The sequence below is a fragment of the Staurois parvus genome, unplaced genomic scaffold, assembly GCF_062004578.1.
Source record: "Staurois parvus isolate SC_StPar_1 unplaced genomic scaffold, SC_StPar_1.0 ptg001161l, whole genome shotgun sequence".
In the NCBI taxonomy this organism is placed as follows: domain Eukaryota; kingdom Metazoa; phylum Chordata; class Amphibia; order Anura; family Ranidae; genus Staurois; species Staurois parvus.
In genome coordinates, this window is record NW_028318957.1 from 101,301 (window position 1) to 117,018 (window position 15,718).

At 43.4% G+C, this 15,718-nt stretch overlaps 1 protein-coding gene across 1 annotated transcript in view; it reads left to right on the plus strand.

Moving 5' to 3' along the window:
• Positions 1 to 6,509: 6,509 nt before the first annotated feature.
• The window catches only part of LOC149439078 (NACHT, LRR and PYD domains-containing protein 6-like), a 109,559-nt gene continuing 100,350 nt past the window's right edge, over positions 6,510 to 15,718 (plus strand). Inside the window, exons 1-2 of the mRNA XM_089659494.1 lie at positions 6,510 to 6,612; positions 10,305 to 12,021. Of these exons, the coding sequence (XP_089515620.1) occupies positions 6,510 to 6,612; positions 10,305 to 12,021 (1,820 nt within the window). The remainder of the gene's footprint in view (positions 6,613 to 10,304; positions 12,022 to 15,718) is intronic.

Here is a 15,718-nt window from a genome sequence, read left to right on the forward strand (position 1 = left end):
TCCAGCAACAATAGATCCCTCTCGATCAACAATAGATCCCTCTCCAGCAACAATAGACCACCATGCAAAAATTTATCCCCTCCAGTGATAATAGATCCCCAGCAGCCAACATCAATAGACCCTCCAGCCCCCCTTGCCATTACATACATTAAAGTGTTACTGAACCAACAAAAGTACAATCAGTCTGTAGATGCAGTAAAGCATGCTTGCTATACTCAATGTGGAATCTAAGGGTCAAAGGCCGTTTGATCCTGTCTTCTCTGTTCCTCCCCTTTTTCAAGTGACTAGCACTTATCTCCTGATAAGACAGACTGAACCATAGGCATTTTGCACATGCTCAGTTTGGTGTGTATTGCTAGAGAAGTTTTTTTTCCTTGGGAATGTGCTCAGCACAGGGCCAATCAGCACTGGTCAGACAGAGGTCTGCATCCTCCTAGAGCAGAAAGAAAACTTTTCCTACAAGTTTTAACTAGTGCTCTGCTGGACACTGATAGAAGTCCCAAGACTGCTATATACTGCTGATGTGAAAAGGTATTTAGCAGTTTATATTTACTAAAATAATTGCATTTCCATGTTCTGTGGGAGACCAGATATAGTGAATGCAGGGTCCGGGGAGAGCGGATATAGTGAATTCAGGGTCCAGGGAGACCAGATATAGTGAATGCAGGATCCCAGGAAAGCAGATATAGTGAATGCAGGGTCCAGGGAGAGCGGATATTGTGAATGCAGGGTCCGGGGAAAGCGGATTTAGTGAATGCATGGTCCTGAGAGACCGGATATAGTGAATGCGGGGTCCGGGGAGACCGGATATAGTGAATGCAGGGTCCTTGGAGACTGGATATAGTGAATGCAAGGTCTGGGAAGACCAGATATAGTGAATGCAGGGTCTGGAGAGAGCGCATATAGTTAATGCAGGGTCCGGGGAGAGCGGATATAGTGAATGCAGGGTCCGGGGAGAGCAGATATAGTGATTGCAGGGTCTGGGGAGAGCGGATATAGTGAATACAGGGTCCGGGGAGAGCTGATATAGTGAATGCAGGGTCTCGGGAGAGCGGATATAGTGAATGTGGTGTCCAGGGAGAGCGGATATAGTGAATGCTGGGTCCGGCGAGAGCGGATATAGTGAATGCAGGGTCCGGGGAGACCGGATATAGTGAATACAGGGTCCTTGGAGACTGGATATAGTGAATGAAGGGTCCGAGCAGACCTGTAATAGTGAATGCAAGGTCCGGGGAGACTGGATATAGTGAATGCGGGGTCCGGGGAGACCGGATATAGTGAATACAGGGTCCTGGGAGACTGGATATAGTGAATGCAGGGTCCGGGGACAGCGGATATTGTGAATGCAGGGTCCGGGGAGAGCGGATTTAGTGAATGCATGGTACGGAGAGACCGGATATAGTGAATGCGGGGTCCGGGGAGACCGGATATAGTGAATGCAGGGTCCTGGGAGACTGGATATAGTGAATTCAGGGTCCTTGGAGACTGGATATAGTGAATGCAGGGTCCGAGCAGACCTGTAATAGTGAATGCAAGGTCCGGGGAGACTGGATATAGTGAATGCGGGGTCCGGGGAGACCGGATATAGTGACTACAGGGTCCTTGGAGACTGGATATAGTGAATGCAGGGTCCTGGGAGACTGGATATAGTGAATGCAGGGTCCGGGGAGAGCGGATATTGTGAATGCAGGGTCCGGGGAGAGCGGATTTAGTGAATGCATGGTCCGGAGAGACCGGATATAGTGAATGCAGGGTCCTGGGAAACTGGATATAGTGAATTCAGGGTCCTTGGAGACTGGATATAGTGAATGCAGGGTCTGGAGAGACCAGATATAGTGAATGCAGGGTCTGGAGAGAGCGCATATAGTTAATGCAGGGTCCGGGGAGAGCGGATATAGTGAATGCAGGGTCCGGGGAGACCGGATATAGTGATTGCAGGGTCTGGAGGGATCGGATATAGTGAATACAGGGTCCAGGGAGAGCTGATATAGTGAATGCGGGGTCCAGGGAGAGTGGATATAGTGAATGCAGGGTCCGGGGAGAGCGGATATAGCGAATGCGGGGTCCGGGGAGAGCGGATATAGTGAATGCAGGGTCCGGGGAGACCGGATATAGTGAATACAGGGTCCGGGGAGACCGGATATAGTGAATACAGGGTCCTTGGAGACTGGATATAGTGAATGCGGGGTCCGAGCAGACCTGTAATAGTGAATGCAAGGTCCGGGGAGACTGGATATAGTGAATGCGGGGTCCGGGGAGACCAGATATAGTGAATGCGGGGTCCGGGGAGAGCGCATATAGTTAATGCGGGGTCCGGGGGGATCGGATATAGTGAATGCGGGGTCCGGGGAGAGCGGATATAGTGAATGCAGGGTCCAGGGAGAGTGGATGTAGTGAATGTAGTGAATGCATGGTCCGGGGAGAGCGGATATAGTGAATGTGGGGTCCGGGGAGACCAGATATAGTGAATGCGGGGTCCGGGGAGAGCGCATATAGTTAATGCGGGGTCCGGGGGGATCGGATATAGTGAATGCGGGGTCCGGGGAGAGATGATATAGTGAATGCAGGGTCCAGGGAGAGTGGATGTAGTGAATGTAGTGAATGCATGGTCCGGGGAGAGCGGATATAGTGAATGCGGGGTCCAGCGTTTAGTAACACTTTAAGTGCTAGAGGTACCGGAACTGCGTTCCCCCACATTCTCGCTGACAGTCCTGATCCTATTACATCAACTGGTGTTAGGAGGAGGAACCATTCTGAAAAAGCACACAAAAGTCAGGCAGAGTTCAGGCAGTATAACTTCACTATGACAGGATTTACTTTTCTGAACAGAGCGGTTTAGAGCAACCAGAATTATTTTTTATGTTTTACCTAATAAAACACAATATATTGAAATTACATTTCTAAATGTGGTAATGGAACAATCATAAGATGTCTTTTTGCAGAAATACCTGTCAATGGAAAAAGATCGCTCTTCCTTCTCTCACACCTTGTTACAAGACATTCAGGATCGGGGAAGAAAAGCTGTGATTGAACTCTGGAAATGTCTCTATATGTTAAAGAAAGATCATCCTCATCCGAATTTATTGGCTGTTCTGGATGAGATCACACAGAGAGGTAACAGGACTTTATGTTGTCAGTCAACATTGTGATAAAATAACGATCAACACCAATTACCCCAAAATAATGACTGGCACCAATTACCCCAAAATAATGATCGACACCAATTATCCCAAAATAATAACTGACACCAATTATGCCAAGTATAACTCCATTGTTGGCAAACTACACTATCATTGTTCTCCTCTCTTTTCCTCTCTGACAGAGTTTCTCTCCTTCCCATTTCCATACAGAAAACCTCGCTGTCACTAGTGAAAAGGCTCGATTATTATTACATGATATTTTATGTACTAGCCTTTTCACTAGTGATTTAAATCAAATCCACCCTGATCCTGAAGGATCCTATTGTGTGTTGCAGTTGACGGTGGGAGAAAGAGGAGGGAAGCCGGCAGCACTGTGGGGGGGCCTGACCAACAGGGGGAAATGTATGGTGCACAGGGAAGGTGATCATTGGGCGCAGCAGGAGGCAATTACTAGAACCAATCCCCTGTATGGCTCTCTGTGCAGCAACTGAAAGCTAGCAGAAGAGACAGAAGAAGAGGGCAGGCCAAAATGTGTCCCCCCCCCAGTTTATGATGTGTAAGCTTAGAGGATCCTATGCCCAGCTGTCACACACTTGTTAAAATCACTGCCACTACTCCTATCACGCTTGTAACTGATGGAAGGAGCCCCCATCCCTACAGAGAACCACTATGCCCAGGGCAGCCGTCCCTCTTGCCCACCCCTTGTCCCAGCCCTGAGAGCCATATAGGGTATTGGTTCCAGTAATTGCCCCCCTGCCATGCCGATCACCCTCTCTGCCCACATCCGATTCACCCAGCTGCCTGGGCCCCCCAGCTGGCTTGGGCCCCGTACAGGAGGAATGGTGGTACCCCCCATCCACGGCCATGATAGACAGACTGTCTACCAATATTTTTTTGTGGAATCTAAACCATGTGCCCACATTACTCCTCAACTTCTATCTTCTGAAAAGCTTGTTTGGTATCCTCACTACTTGTTCTGACTCGACTACAGGACGATAAACTTTATCTCCAGCAATGTATACAGCTATACCACATGGTGTTGAATATATCTCTTGCATCGGGTCAGACAGTTGAACCCAATGCATAAACTTACACGTTGAGGAAGTCAGATGAAGAAACCCATTTGAATGTTTAATGGAGAATAACCATAGGTAGAAAAACGTTAACGTCGTAAGTCTTATGGAAGATGCATTCAGGAAGACAGGATACGGTGGAATGATTACCAGAGAGAGGCAGGAGGGAGGAGTATACACAAGTATGGTGAGAGAAAGAGCTCCACTTAGACAGGAGGAGGCAGCTTAACCGGTTCCCGCCCGGCCAGTAGCACAAAGGCGGCCGGGCGAGCAGCTCGCCCCTCCAGGTGGACGCCATATGGCGTCCTTTCAGTCATGTGCAGTGCGCCTGCCCGCAGGGCCGCTCTGCGGCGCAATCTGTCATCGGCCGTGTACCTCGGACATGGCCGATGACAGATCTTTCCAGTACCATGTGACCTGCTGTGACCAATCACAGCAAGTCACATGACAGTTGTATACAATGGATGGCTTCCTTTCCTGCCATCCATTGTATACTAGTGTGTCTGTCTAGCTGTGAATGGACACAGCAATCACATGCTCAAGCTGGGCTAATCACAGCCCAGCTGTGTCATATGATTAGCCGTGACCAAATCACAGCTAAGCACAAAAAAAAAAAAAAAAAAAGCTGAATGAATCGATTTCATTCAAGTACATGCTTGCTTATAGCAAAGTAATTCTTTGCTATAAGCAAATTGTGTAAAAAAAAAAAAATACTGATCACTTCCCAAAAGTAGTACAATGTTACTATGGTAACATTTTACTACTTTGGTCATAGTGAAATATGAAAAAAAATCTTAAAAAAGAGAAAACAATTTAATAAAAAATTAAAACTAATAAAAAAAAAAAACATTATATATTTTTTTTTTCATACTGTCACCAGTCAGTGTCCCTGATCACCGCCATGCCAGTTATATGATGACACTGTACTGCACTGGTGACAGTATGTAAAAAAAAAAATAGTGAAAATAATTTTTTTAATTTTCCGAAAAATTATGACAAAAAAATTACAACTTCAAAAAACTCGCCATGCCTGTTATGAAATAGGTCAGACTGTCTACATTGCAAAAAGGGGTCATTTGGGGGATATCTGTACTGTTTTAACATTCTTGGACCTCAAGAAATTAGATTGGCTGTCAGTACTTCAGGATTGATCAATATTCAGATATATCCCATAATTTGTGAACTCTATAACTTTCCTACAAACTAAATAATACATCCTAATTTGGGTTATTTTCACCAAAGACATGGAGCGGAATACATCTCGGCCTAAATTTATGAAGAACAATTATTTATTTGCAAACTTTTATAACAGAAACAAAGAAAAATGTTTTTTTATTTTCAAAATTTTCAGTCTTTTTTTGTTAATTTAGCAAAAAATAAAAACCCCAGCGGTGATTAAATACCACCAAAGAAAGTTCTAGTTGTGTGAAGAAAATGATAACATTTTAGTTTGGGTACAATGTTGTATGACCGCGCAATTGTCATTCAAAGTGTGAGAGCGCTGAAACCTGAAAAATGGCCTGGGCAGGAAGGGGGTAAAAGTGCCCGGTATTGGAGCGGTTAAAGACACAGAGCAATAATAAACAATTGATGGTCACAAAGAAATAATAATGAATCAAATAGTGTAACACAACACTACTAAAATATTTCACTGTGACAATTGGTGCTATGCAGGCCATACACGGGTCAAATTCCGAACAAATTTTTTTTAGAAAATCAGAAATTTCATGCATTTTATAATCCGATGGTGCCACCACTGATTTCAAAATTCGACCAATCAAGCCTTCAATTTTACCTCGTTTTCTTTTCTTTCCAGATCACAGCTCATGTTCGTTTCTTTTTCGATTATATTTCTCACACGATTCTCCCATCGTTAATGAGAAATTTGTTTGTTTTTCAAAAAATTTCCAACATGCCCGATCACTCAAATCTGATGGTGGCACAAAAATCGGGCATTTCTGTGGCCCACTAATGGTACGAAATTAAAATATAAACTCTTAGAAAATGTTTTCAAAAGAAAATTCTTTCGAAGTTCAATCTGTGTATGGCCGGCCTAAAGGAGAGGGAGCAGCAGTGAGCGGTCTTTATTACAGAAAACTGCACAGAGACTAAAGTCTCACACTGATTACTGCACAGATCTGGAAGAACACAAAGCATACCAAGATTCAAGGAACAATACACAGGATGAATATATTCACACAATATTTCCTTATCCCCGAGTTCAGCTGTAATGTATTTTCTTTTGTTTGGATATAAATCTAATGTGTAGTTTGTGAAAGGTCAGCTTCAATCATACATGACTCAGACCCGTCATCTTCTATTCCTCTGTATAGGTGATCGTCTGGTGGATCAGATTCTGCTGGATGAATTCGGACACTCGCTGACTCCGAGACTGAGAGGTAAAAAAACCCAAAACACATTATACATTATATCTTATAAAACACGGGATCAGATTCTGCTGGATTCTTGGAATGAATGAATGAACTGCAATTCCCAACAGTCTTAGTGGCCGTGGGCTTGTAGTGTTCAATGAACAACCTCGGCGCTCCACAGTTCATTCTGTACACCCCATACATCCCCTAAATCCAGTACACCCCATACTTTCCCTAAATCCAGTACACCCCATACATCCCCTACATCCCGTACAGCCCGTACATTCCATACACCCCGTACATGCCTGTACATCCCATAAGCCCGGTACATCCAGTAAACCCCGTACATCCAGTACAACCCATACATCCCTACACACCATACATCCCCTACATCCTGTACATCTCCTATATCCCTGTACATCCCATACCACCCCGTACATCTAGTATACCCCATACATCCAGTATACCCCGTACATCCCTACACCCCGTACATCCCTTACATCCCATGCATCCCCTACATCCAGTACACTCCGTACATCCCTACACCCCATACATCCCTACACACAGTACATCCCCTACATCCTGTACATCTGCTATATCCCCATACATCCAGTACACCCTGTACATCCCATACCCCCCCATACATCCAGTACACCACGTAAATCCCATACACCCCGTACATCCCATACATCCTGTACACCCCGTACATCCAGTACACCCAGTAAATCCCTTATACCCCGTACCATCCCGTACACCCAGTACCATCCCGTATGGCCAAGCACATATTTTGACAGGTCTGCAGGAGACCTGCATGATATCAGAGATCTACTAAACGCCGGTGCAATGCTTTCCAGGCTCTTTTGGACTATAATAATAAATGCACATTTTTTTACCTGCAAAAAAATGTGCATTTATTATTTTTGTCCAGAAGGTGAACTTATCCTTTAACTGATGAAGCTGAAGTTAGAAGCTGATTGGCTCCCATGCACAGCTGCGCCAGATTCTGCGTGTTCCAGTTTTAGTAAATCTCTCCCTATCATTCAACAGAACAGCACAAGTAAGAACACAAATTTAGGTAAAAAAAAAAATGCATATATTGAAAGACGCTCTGTCACGGGTCACCCACACGCCACGCTTACAGCGACTAGCTAACCGAGGCCCGTGCGGCCGTGACTTGGGGTAAGAGGGAATAAAGAGGACTTAACTTTGAATATATAAAACTGTATATAAGATCAGCCGTGATATCCTTTCACAGCCTGCGCTACCTCTTGACCACCACCGGAGGGAGCCTCCACTCCAATCCAGCTGGCTGACCACACACTGGCAAATACAAATCTTATATACAATCTGAAACCAATAGCTGTGCACACTCCCAACTAAAACTATAACATTCCTGACCCAGAAGAAAAGAAAAAACTTTCACTCTTGAAAGTGATATAATGTGTGAAATCTTTCTTCAACGACACTCTACCCAATTCTAATATCTACACCTCAAACAATTGATTAAATAAATAAATCAAGTGAATAAATTCATAAATCAATAAATAAACCATAAATTCATAAAAAGTCCCACAAATGTCTCTGAAATCTCCAAATGTACAAATCACTTTCTTTTCCACCTTGAAATCACATCGTGTTATGCTGTATATGATACTCCAACGTGTTGTATTTCAATGTTCTTGTACCTCATAATAATATAAACTAAAAATAGTGTATTACCTTTTACAAACAAACGCTTGTGCAAAAATAAATGTGTCATGCACACTGCATGTGTATAAAAAGTGCAAAGAGAAAAAAAAAAAAAATATATATATATATATAAACAAAATAAATATACACAAATATGAACACACGTGGACAAAAGTGAACACTCCAAACACAATGACCGTGTTCACAGCTTAATGTGGTAGTAAACTCATTCACTGCAAAAATAAATAAAACCCAATAGTGAACTCCAAAGTGTGCAACTCAAGGGAAAACACTCCAACTGGTGCAGCAATGGGTAATTACCCTATGAAGGTAATGTCAAGCTTTTCCCACACAGTAGATGCTGGCACCTCCAGGCTCCTTTATATTCCTGTTAGCGTGTTCCCATATTCCTCATAAGGCAAATCAGATATTTAGAGGCTATAAAGTGTTAAAATATAACATTTTATTCATCAATTTACATCTAAAACTCCAACAAACTGCTTCTAGCATCTGAAATATTCCAATCAGGTCTTATCCTGGCAGAAACAGCATGTTCCTTAAACAAAGATGGCCACGATCGCACGTATGACGCACTTACGTTTTACTGGACGCATGTTCTTAGACAGGTCAATTTGGTTTTTAATAGTTGGCAAACTGGCTGGCAGTTTGAACTGGCTTTCTTTTCCCCCTCTTTGATAAGTTATACCTATCTATGCTCCTTGCTGACAATAGCCATTATTATACTGGGGTAGGCTGGCAAGTTGAGCAGGATAGTCCTATTTTTATTTTATATTGCTACAGGTCGAATCTTATCTACTCAAATCTGTACATTCATGTCACATGTATGTCACACGCGTATCCTTAGGAAAAAATAATTTTTAATTATAAGTATTTCTTTATGACTGACAATGCTGGGAGGAAGAAATAGGTTTGAAGTAATAAAGCAGAGGGACTGGCAGGAACACCAGGTATTTCTCACAAAGGAAGCAATACAAAGAGAACAGGAGACTTTTTAACACAAGTACTGCCTATGGTACAACAGACAAATATCGGGAATATGAAATGTTTGGGTAACATACACTTAAAATGAAAAATTAGAAGACAACATTTTCCTATGACCGCTGATTCTCTTTAACCTTTCACCAACACCTCTTTATTGGACTCTGAATGACAGGAAGCAGAAGCGGAGTTCCTGGTAATGTGATCGCTGTGATTGGCTGTTCTAGCAGTCACATGATTAGGAACCCCCGCCACCTCCCATTTATAAATAGTGACTGCTCAGTCACGCTGGTAGTGCTTTCCGCACAGAACAGAGGTGCACCATAGATGCATATGTGTGACGCATGGACGATACGGCCCACCCTCCTCGCTGGCACACATATACATTAGGTAGTTGGAAAGTGGCCAACATTCTTGCTTTTATTATTTTATATTCATAGAAATTCTTGGTCAAAGATGTATTTTGTATATCTGGATCATTGTATATCATTACAGTATATTCACATTTCATTTTATTAATTTGATTCATTTAATTTATATTGAGGTTACTGTAGAGGATGGGGGTGTGTGCTTTATTGTACTTCTACCATACAAAGTGCAGTATTGTGGTTGGCTGGCATGGTGAAAGGTGGAAGTTCCTGAATAACGTGGCTTTTAGCGACACAACGTTTCAGCTTCCAGCATCATCTTCCTTTGAAGCTTATGGTATTCAAACATGAAATGTCAGAGCTGCAAAAAGAGCTGTAATTAGCTGGAGGTCCTATTCTGATTAATGTCTGCATAGTAAAGTATCTCCAGTCAGGTGTGATCTCACCTGAGACATCCTGGAGGCGGAGATGCCAACACTAGCCACAGGGTATAGAAGAGGCAGCATAGGGTACTTATTTGGAATATGTGGGGAGGAGATTAAGGGGACACATTGAACTTTGAAGGGCGGTAGAGGAAGCCTCTGACAGCACCCCTTCTACTGGGAGTACTGCTTATACTTTCTCAACTACTGTTTTAACCTGAATCAAAAAATATTTCTATTATATTCCCAGATATTCAGAAAAAGCACAAACAACATCTGATGGAGAAGACTGAGACTCTAGTGGAGCATAGACCCCCAGGAACTACCCTGAAACCACAAAGATTCCTCATCAATGAGCGTTATGTGAAGCTGATTGTAGTCTCCACTGATCAGTTCCGGCAGCGTCCCCAGAATGAGATAATACAGATCGGGGTAAAACATGAGGAATGCTTAAAGGAAACACAGACTGGACTGGAACACATTTCCCCCAACAAGCTGTTCCGATGGAACCACCAGTCCCAATGTGTACCACATGCAGTGATGGTGAGCGGAGTGCCAGGAATAGGGAAGACCACACTAATGCAGAAGTTTGTCTATGACTGGGTGACCGGAAAACACTACCAGAGATTTGCCTTTGTCTTCTTCTTCAGATTCCGGGACCTTAATAGACTGGGAGATGTTAGCTTAGAGGAGATGATTCTTCAACAATATCCATATCTGGAGGGTCAGATTGGAGATATTTTACAAGAACCAGAGATACTTCTGTTTATATTTGATGGCTTGGATGAAAGTATTCACCAAATGGATTTCAGATCAAGTAGACTGTCCAATCCAAAGCAGAGAACACATTTTGGTGAGATTGTAGTCAGTTTGGTGAGGCAGAGTCTTCTTAAGGGTTGCTCTGTACTGATGACCAGCCGCCCAACCAGACTGGCATTGGTTTATACCGATGTGTTCCAGAGAATAGCAGAGATCATGGGATTTCTCCATGAAGACAGACGGATCTTCTTCAATAATTTCTTTGGAAATGAGGAATGGTCAGAGAAGGCTTTTCATTATGTGCAGGAGAATGACACGCTGTACACTTTCTGTTATATCCCAGCATACTGCTGGATCATCTGTACAGTGTTATCAATGTGCTTCAGAACCCAACCAACAATCACCGTTCAGCTGATGACATCATTACCCAAAACAGTGACACAACTCTTTGTGACTTTTGTCTCCAACATTCTGGCCAATCACAGCCAGAATACAGATGGTGCTCACACTGCCCGGGAACTGCTGACATCTATGGGGCGGATGGCAGAACATGGCGTCATGAATCACATGGTTGTATTTGATGAGCGTCATCTGGAGTCATTCAGTGTGAGAAATGATAAACATCTCTTTTCATCTTTCCTGATGGAATCTGGTCAGCCCCCTAATGTGGATTACACCTTCTTACATCTCACTCTTCAGGAGTTCTTTGCTGCTTTAGTCCATTTTATAGACTATAATGCTGACAGATTACAGGAAACACTTGATGAGGCTGAATCTTATGAAGATGGCCGTGCTGAAATATTCCTCCGTTTCCTCTGCGGTCTCTCAGACTCTTCTACTAGATCCATGTTAAAGTCTCATGTGGGAGAATCATCTTCTCAGGCTTCCAGACACCTCATCACCTGGATCCGGGAGAAAATGACAGAACAAAGACCTGACACATCCATAAGAGGCAACAGAGATCTTCTTAATGTATTCTACTATCTCCATGAGAGCAGGAATAAGGCTCTGGTGTCACAATGTATTGGATCAAACAACATTGACTTTTCTGATGTCCCTCTCAGCCCTCTGGACTGCTCTGTGCTGTCCTTTATCCTTCAATCCTGCAGAGAGAGAGAAGTAAAGCTACATTCATGTAATATTCAGAGTGAAGGATTGAGAAAACTTGTATCGGCTCTACACAACATCAAGAGTCTGAGGTAAATATTAACTATTAATAATAAAATGTTCAGAAATTTCCCCAGAGAAATTATTATTATTATATTGGATTTATATAGTGCCTACAGTTTATGCAGGGCTTTACAACATAAAGGCAGACAGCACAATTACAATACAATTTAATTCATGAGGGATCAGAGGGCCCGGCTTGTTAGAGCTTACAATCTAAGAGGGCGGGTCGAGAGATACAAGAGGTAATAACTGTGGTTGATGGGCTGATGAACAAAATACATATATAGTTGTTAGGTGGGGGCAGGATAGGCATCTCTGAAAAGATGAGTTTTCAGGGATCATCTAAAAGTGGACAGAATAGAAGATAGTCAGCAATGGGGAAGGGAGTTTCAGAGGATGGGAGCAGCTCTGGAGAAGGTACAAATTGTTGGTGCTTCTTGTCGTCTGTTATATGTGGACTCTATAGGTATCTGTGTGAATGTATTAGATTGTTGCATCAAATGTAAAGATGATTAGAGGCAGCAGAATCTGATCTATGGAATGTCTGTGTTAGACAAGTAGCAGTGACACCATTGGTCGTATCTGTGGGGTCTCTGCTCTGACCTTAAAGAGTTCCATGAATCTTCAATGTTATACAGTATGTGACCCCAGCAGGAAATTCCCAATCCATTTATTGATAAGATCACTGAATAATCAGCGAAGATGGGTTCATTGAAATGCTGGTTTCAGTCAGATTTATAGAGTGAATGCAGATATAATTTTAACACTTTCATTGCCATCTTTGCATTTTTTTACACACATCTTAAAAATAATTTTTGGCCTGAAGATTAGTTAACCCCCCAAAATTATATATTTTCTGAAAGTAGATACCCTGGAGAATAAAATAGTAGTTGTTTTATGTCAGACAATATTTGCGCAATGGTTTATCAGGTACAAATTATCAGTAAAAAATACTTGAAGATGAGGTTATGTTACATCAGTAGATACCCAACATGTCAAGTTTAGAATTGTGTACAGCCACAAAATGAAGATGAACTTTGGTACACTATACTTTCCATAGGAGACACTTTATAAGCCCTGACAGGTCATCACTTTAGAGTCAAATGTGAATAGTGGCCATAGAATCATTGCTCTATTTCTGGTGTGTGTGGTGATATGTAACACATAATGTAATCTGTTTTTCTATGTAGGCTCCCTAATAGTTGTGCTTACACCTGTGTGTACATGGGGGCAGTGAGGGGTCAAAATATTAGGGGTTTCTAAGTGCTTGGGTGCTATTTGTTTCTTCCTTTTTTGCACTAAATCTTTTTATCACTTTTGTCTTTTGTGTGATACTCTTTGTGACAGGTTCTTCTTGATGAGACATCAGAGGTCTATCAGACCCCTGATGCCTCACCTGCCCTTGATTGAACCTAATGGAGTGTAGATCAGCAGAAACTGGAAGTGACATTATATGCATTGCTTACAAGTATTAACAGCCAGTGAATGGGTATCTCCCTCCTTTCCTTGTCCCATACCCTCAGATAGGACAACAGAGCCTGGGAAAGGAAATTTGGTTTGTAGCGTAAACACAATATACAGGGATATGAGATTTAACAACACACACGTATTGAGCCGCTGGCCTTTCCACACAAATGACATTTAATGGCCTCCCAGTCTTAGTCTGTAGGGTTAAATAATGAGTTGGCCCGTCCTTTGCAGCTATAACAGCTTCAACTCTTCTGGGAAGGCCGTCCACAAGGTCTAGCAGTGTGTCTATGGGACGGTTGGACCATTCTTCCAGAAGCACCTTTGTCAGGTCAGGCACTGATGTCGGGGGAGGAGGCCTGGCTTGCAGTCTCCGCCCTAATTCATCCCAAAGGTGTTTTATGGGGTTGAGGTCAGGACTCTGTGCAGGCCAGCCAATTTCCTCCACCCCAAACTGGCTCCTCCATGTCGTTGTAGACCTTGCTTTGTTCACTGGTGCAAAGTCATGTTGGAACAGGAAGGAGCCATCCCTAAACTCTTCCCACAAAGTTTGGAGCATGAAATTGTCCAAAATGTCTTGGTATGCTGACACCTTAAGGGTTCACTGGAACTAAGGGGCCAAGCTCAACCCTTGAAACACAACCCCACACCATAATCCCCCCTCCACCAAACTTTACACTTGGCACAATGCAGTCAGGCAAGTAACATTCTCCTTGCAACTGCCAAACACAGACATGTCCATCGGATTGCCAGACAGAGAAGCATGATTGGGTACTCCAGAGAACACATCCCCCACTGCTCTAGAGTCCAGTGGCGGCGCTTTGCATTGCACTTTGTGATGTAAGGCTTGGATGGAGCTGCTCGGCCATGGAAACCCATTCTATGAAGCTCTCTACACACTGTTGTGCTAATCTGAAGGCCACACTAAGTTTGGAGGAGTTTAGCTATTGACTCTGCAGACAGTTGGTGACTTCTGCGCATTGTGCGCTTCAGCATGCGCACTGTGCGCTTCAGCATGCGCTGACCCCGCCCTGTCATGTGACGTGGCCTACCACTTGGTGGCTGAGTTGCTGTTGTTCCCAGCTGCCTCCACTTTGTTATAATCCCACTAACAGTTGAGCGTGGAATATTTAGTAGCCAGGAAATGTCACGGATCGACTTATTGCACAGGTGGCAACCGATCACGGTACCACGCTTGGAGTCACTGAGCTCCTGAGAGCGACCCATTCTTTCACCAATGTTTGTTAGAAGCAGTCTGCATGCCTAGGTTCTTGATTTTATACACCTGTGGCCATGGAGGTGAATCCAATAATTTGGAGGGGTGTCCCAATACTTTTGTCAATGTAGTGTATATGTATAATAAAACAATTTGTAGTGAGCGCTCTCAAATATATACAGCAGCTAGAACACTTCAGGTAACCACAATACCTTCAAAATATATGTATATAAATGTAACAAGAAACAGTGCAGCGCTAAAAAAATATAGGCAAAAAGTCTATGCGATATCCATGGTGTTGTCTGGATAAGATGAATACACTTCCGAAGTATATACTGCTTCGAAATAATAGCAATGCGCACTCACCAGAAACGCATAGATTATGCGTGTGTAGGAATAATCATCCCAGATATCAGATCCATCGAAGACCAAGTGGTGGGCGTCCTTCTCACGGTGGGTCATCAAAGACTCCAAGTCAGATCCAGAGGTCCAGAGGTCCCCTTAAGGCTAGTCAGGTAATCCACACTGATAGTATTGACCCCTCTTCTGGCTGGTATAGGCACCCTCTCTGTGGGAGTAATAACTCCACAAAGGAGCCCCAAGAAACAGGTGCCAGAGATAGTGTAGTATGTTCTTAGATGATTTATTTGTCAAAAACAGCAATAGGGCAGTATGCACATCACAACATATATTAGGAAGTGAAAGACAGCATTACTGACCCCAACAAAGATGGCCACCGGGCCTCCTCGTGGCTCCGGCGGTAGGAAATGACGTCACGCTCTGCACAGCTCCTCCTTAGGCCTTTCGTGCTACAGGCACATCATCAGAGGGGAGGCTGTACCTCCCCTCTGATGATGTGCCTGTAGCACGAAAGGCCTAAGGAGGAGCTGTGCAGAGCTTGACGTCATTTCCTACCGCCGGAGCCATGAGGAGGCCCGGTGGCCATCTTTGTTGGGGTCAGTAATGCTGTCTTTCACTTCCTAATATACTGTATGTTGTGATGTGCATACTGCCCTATTGCTGTTTTTGACAAATAAATCATC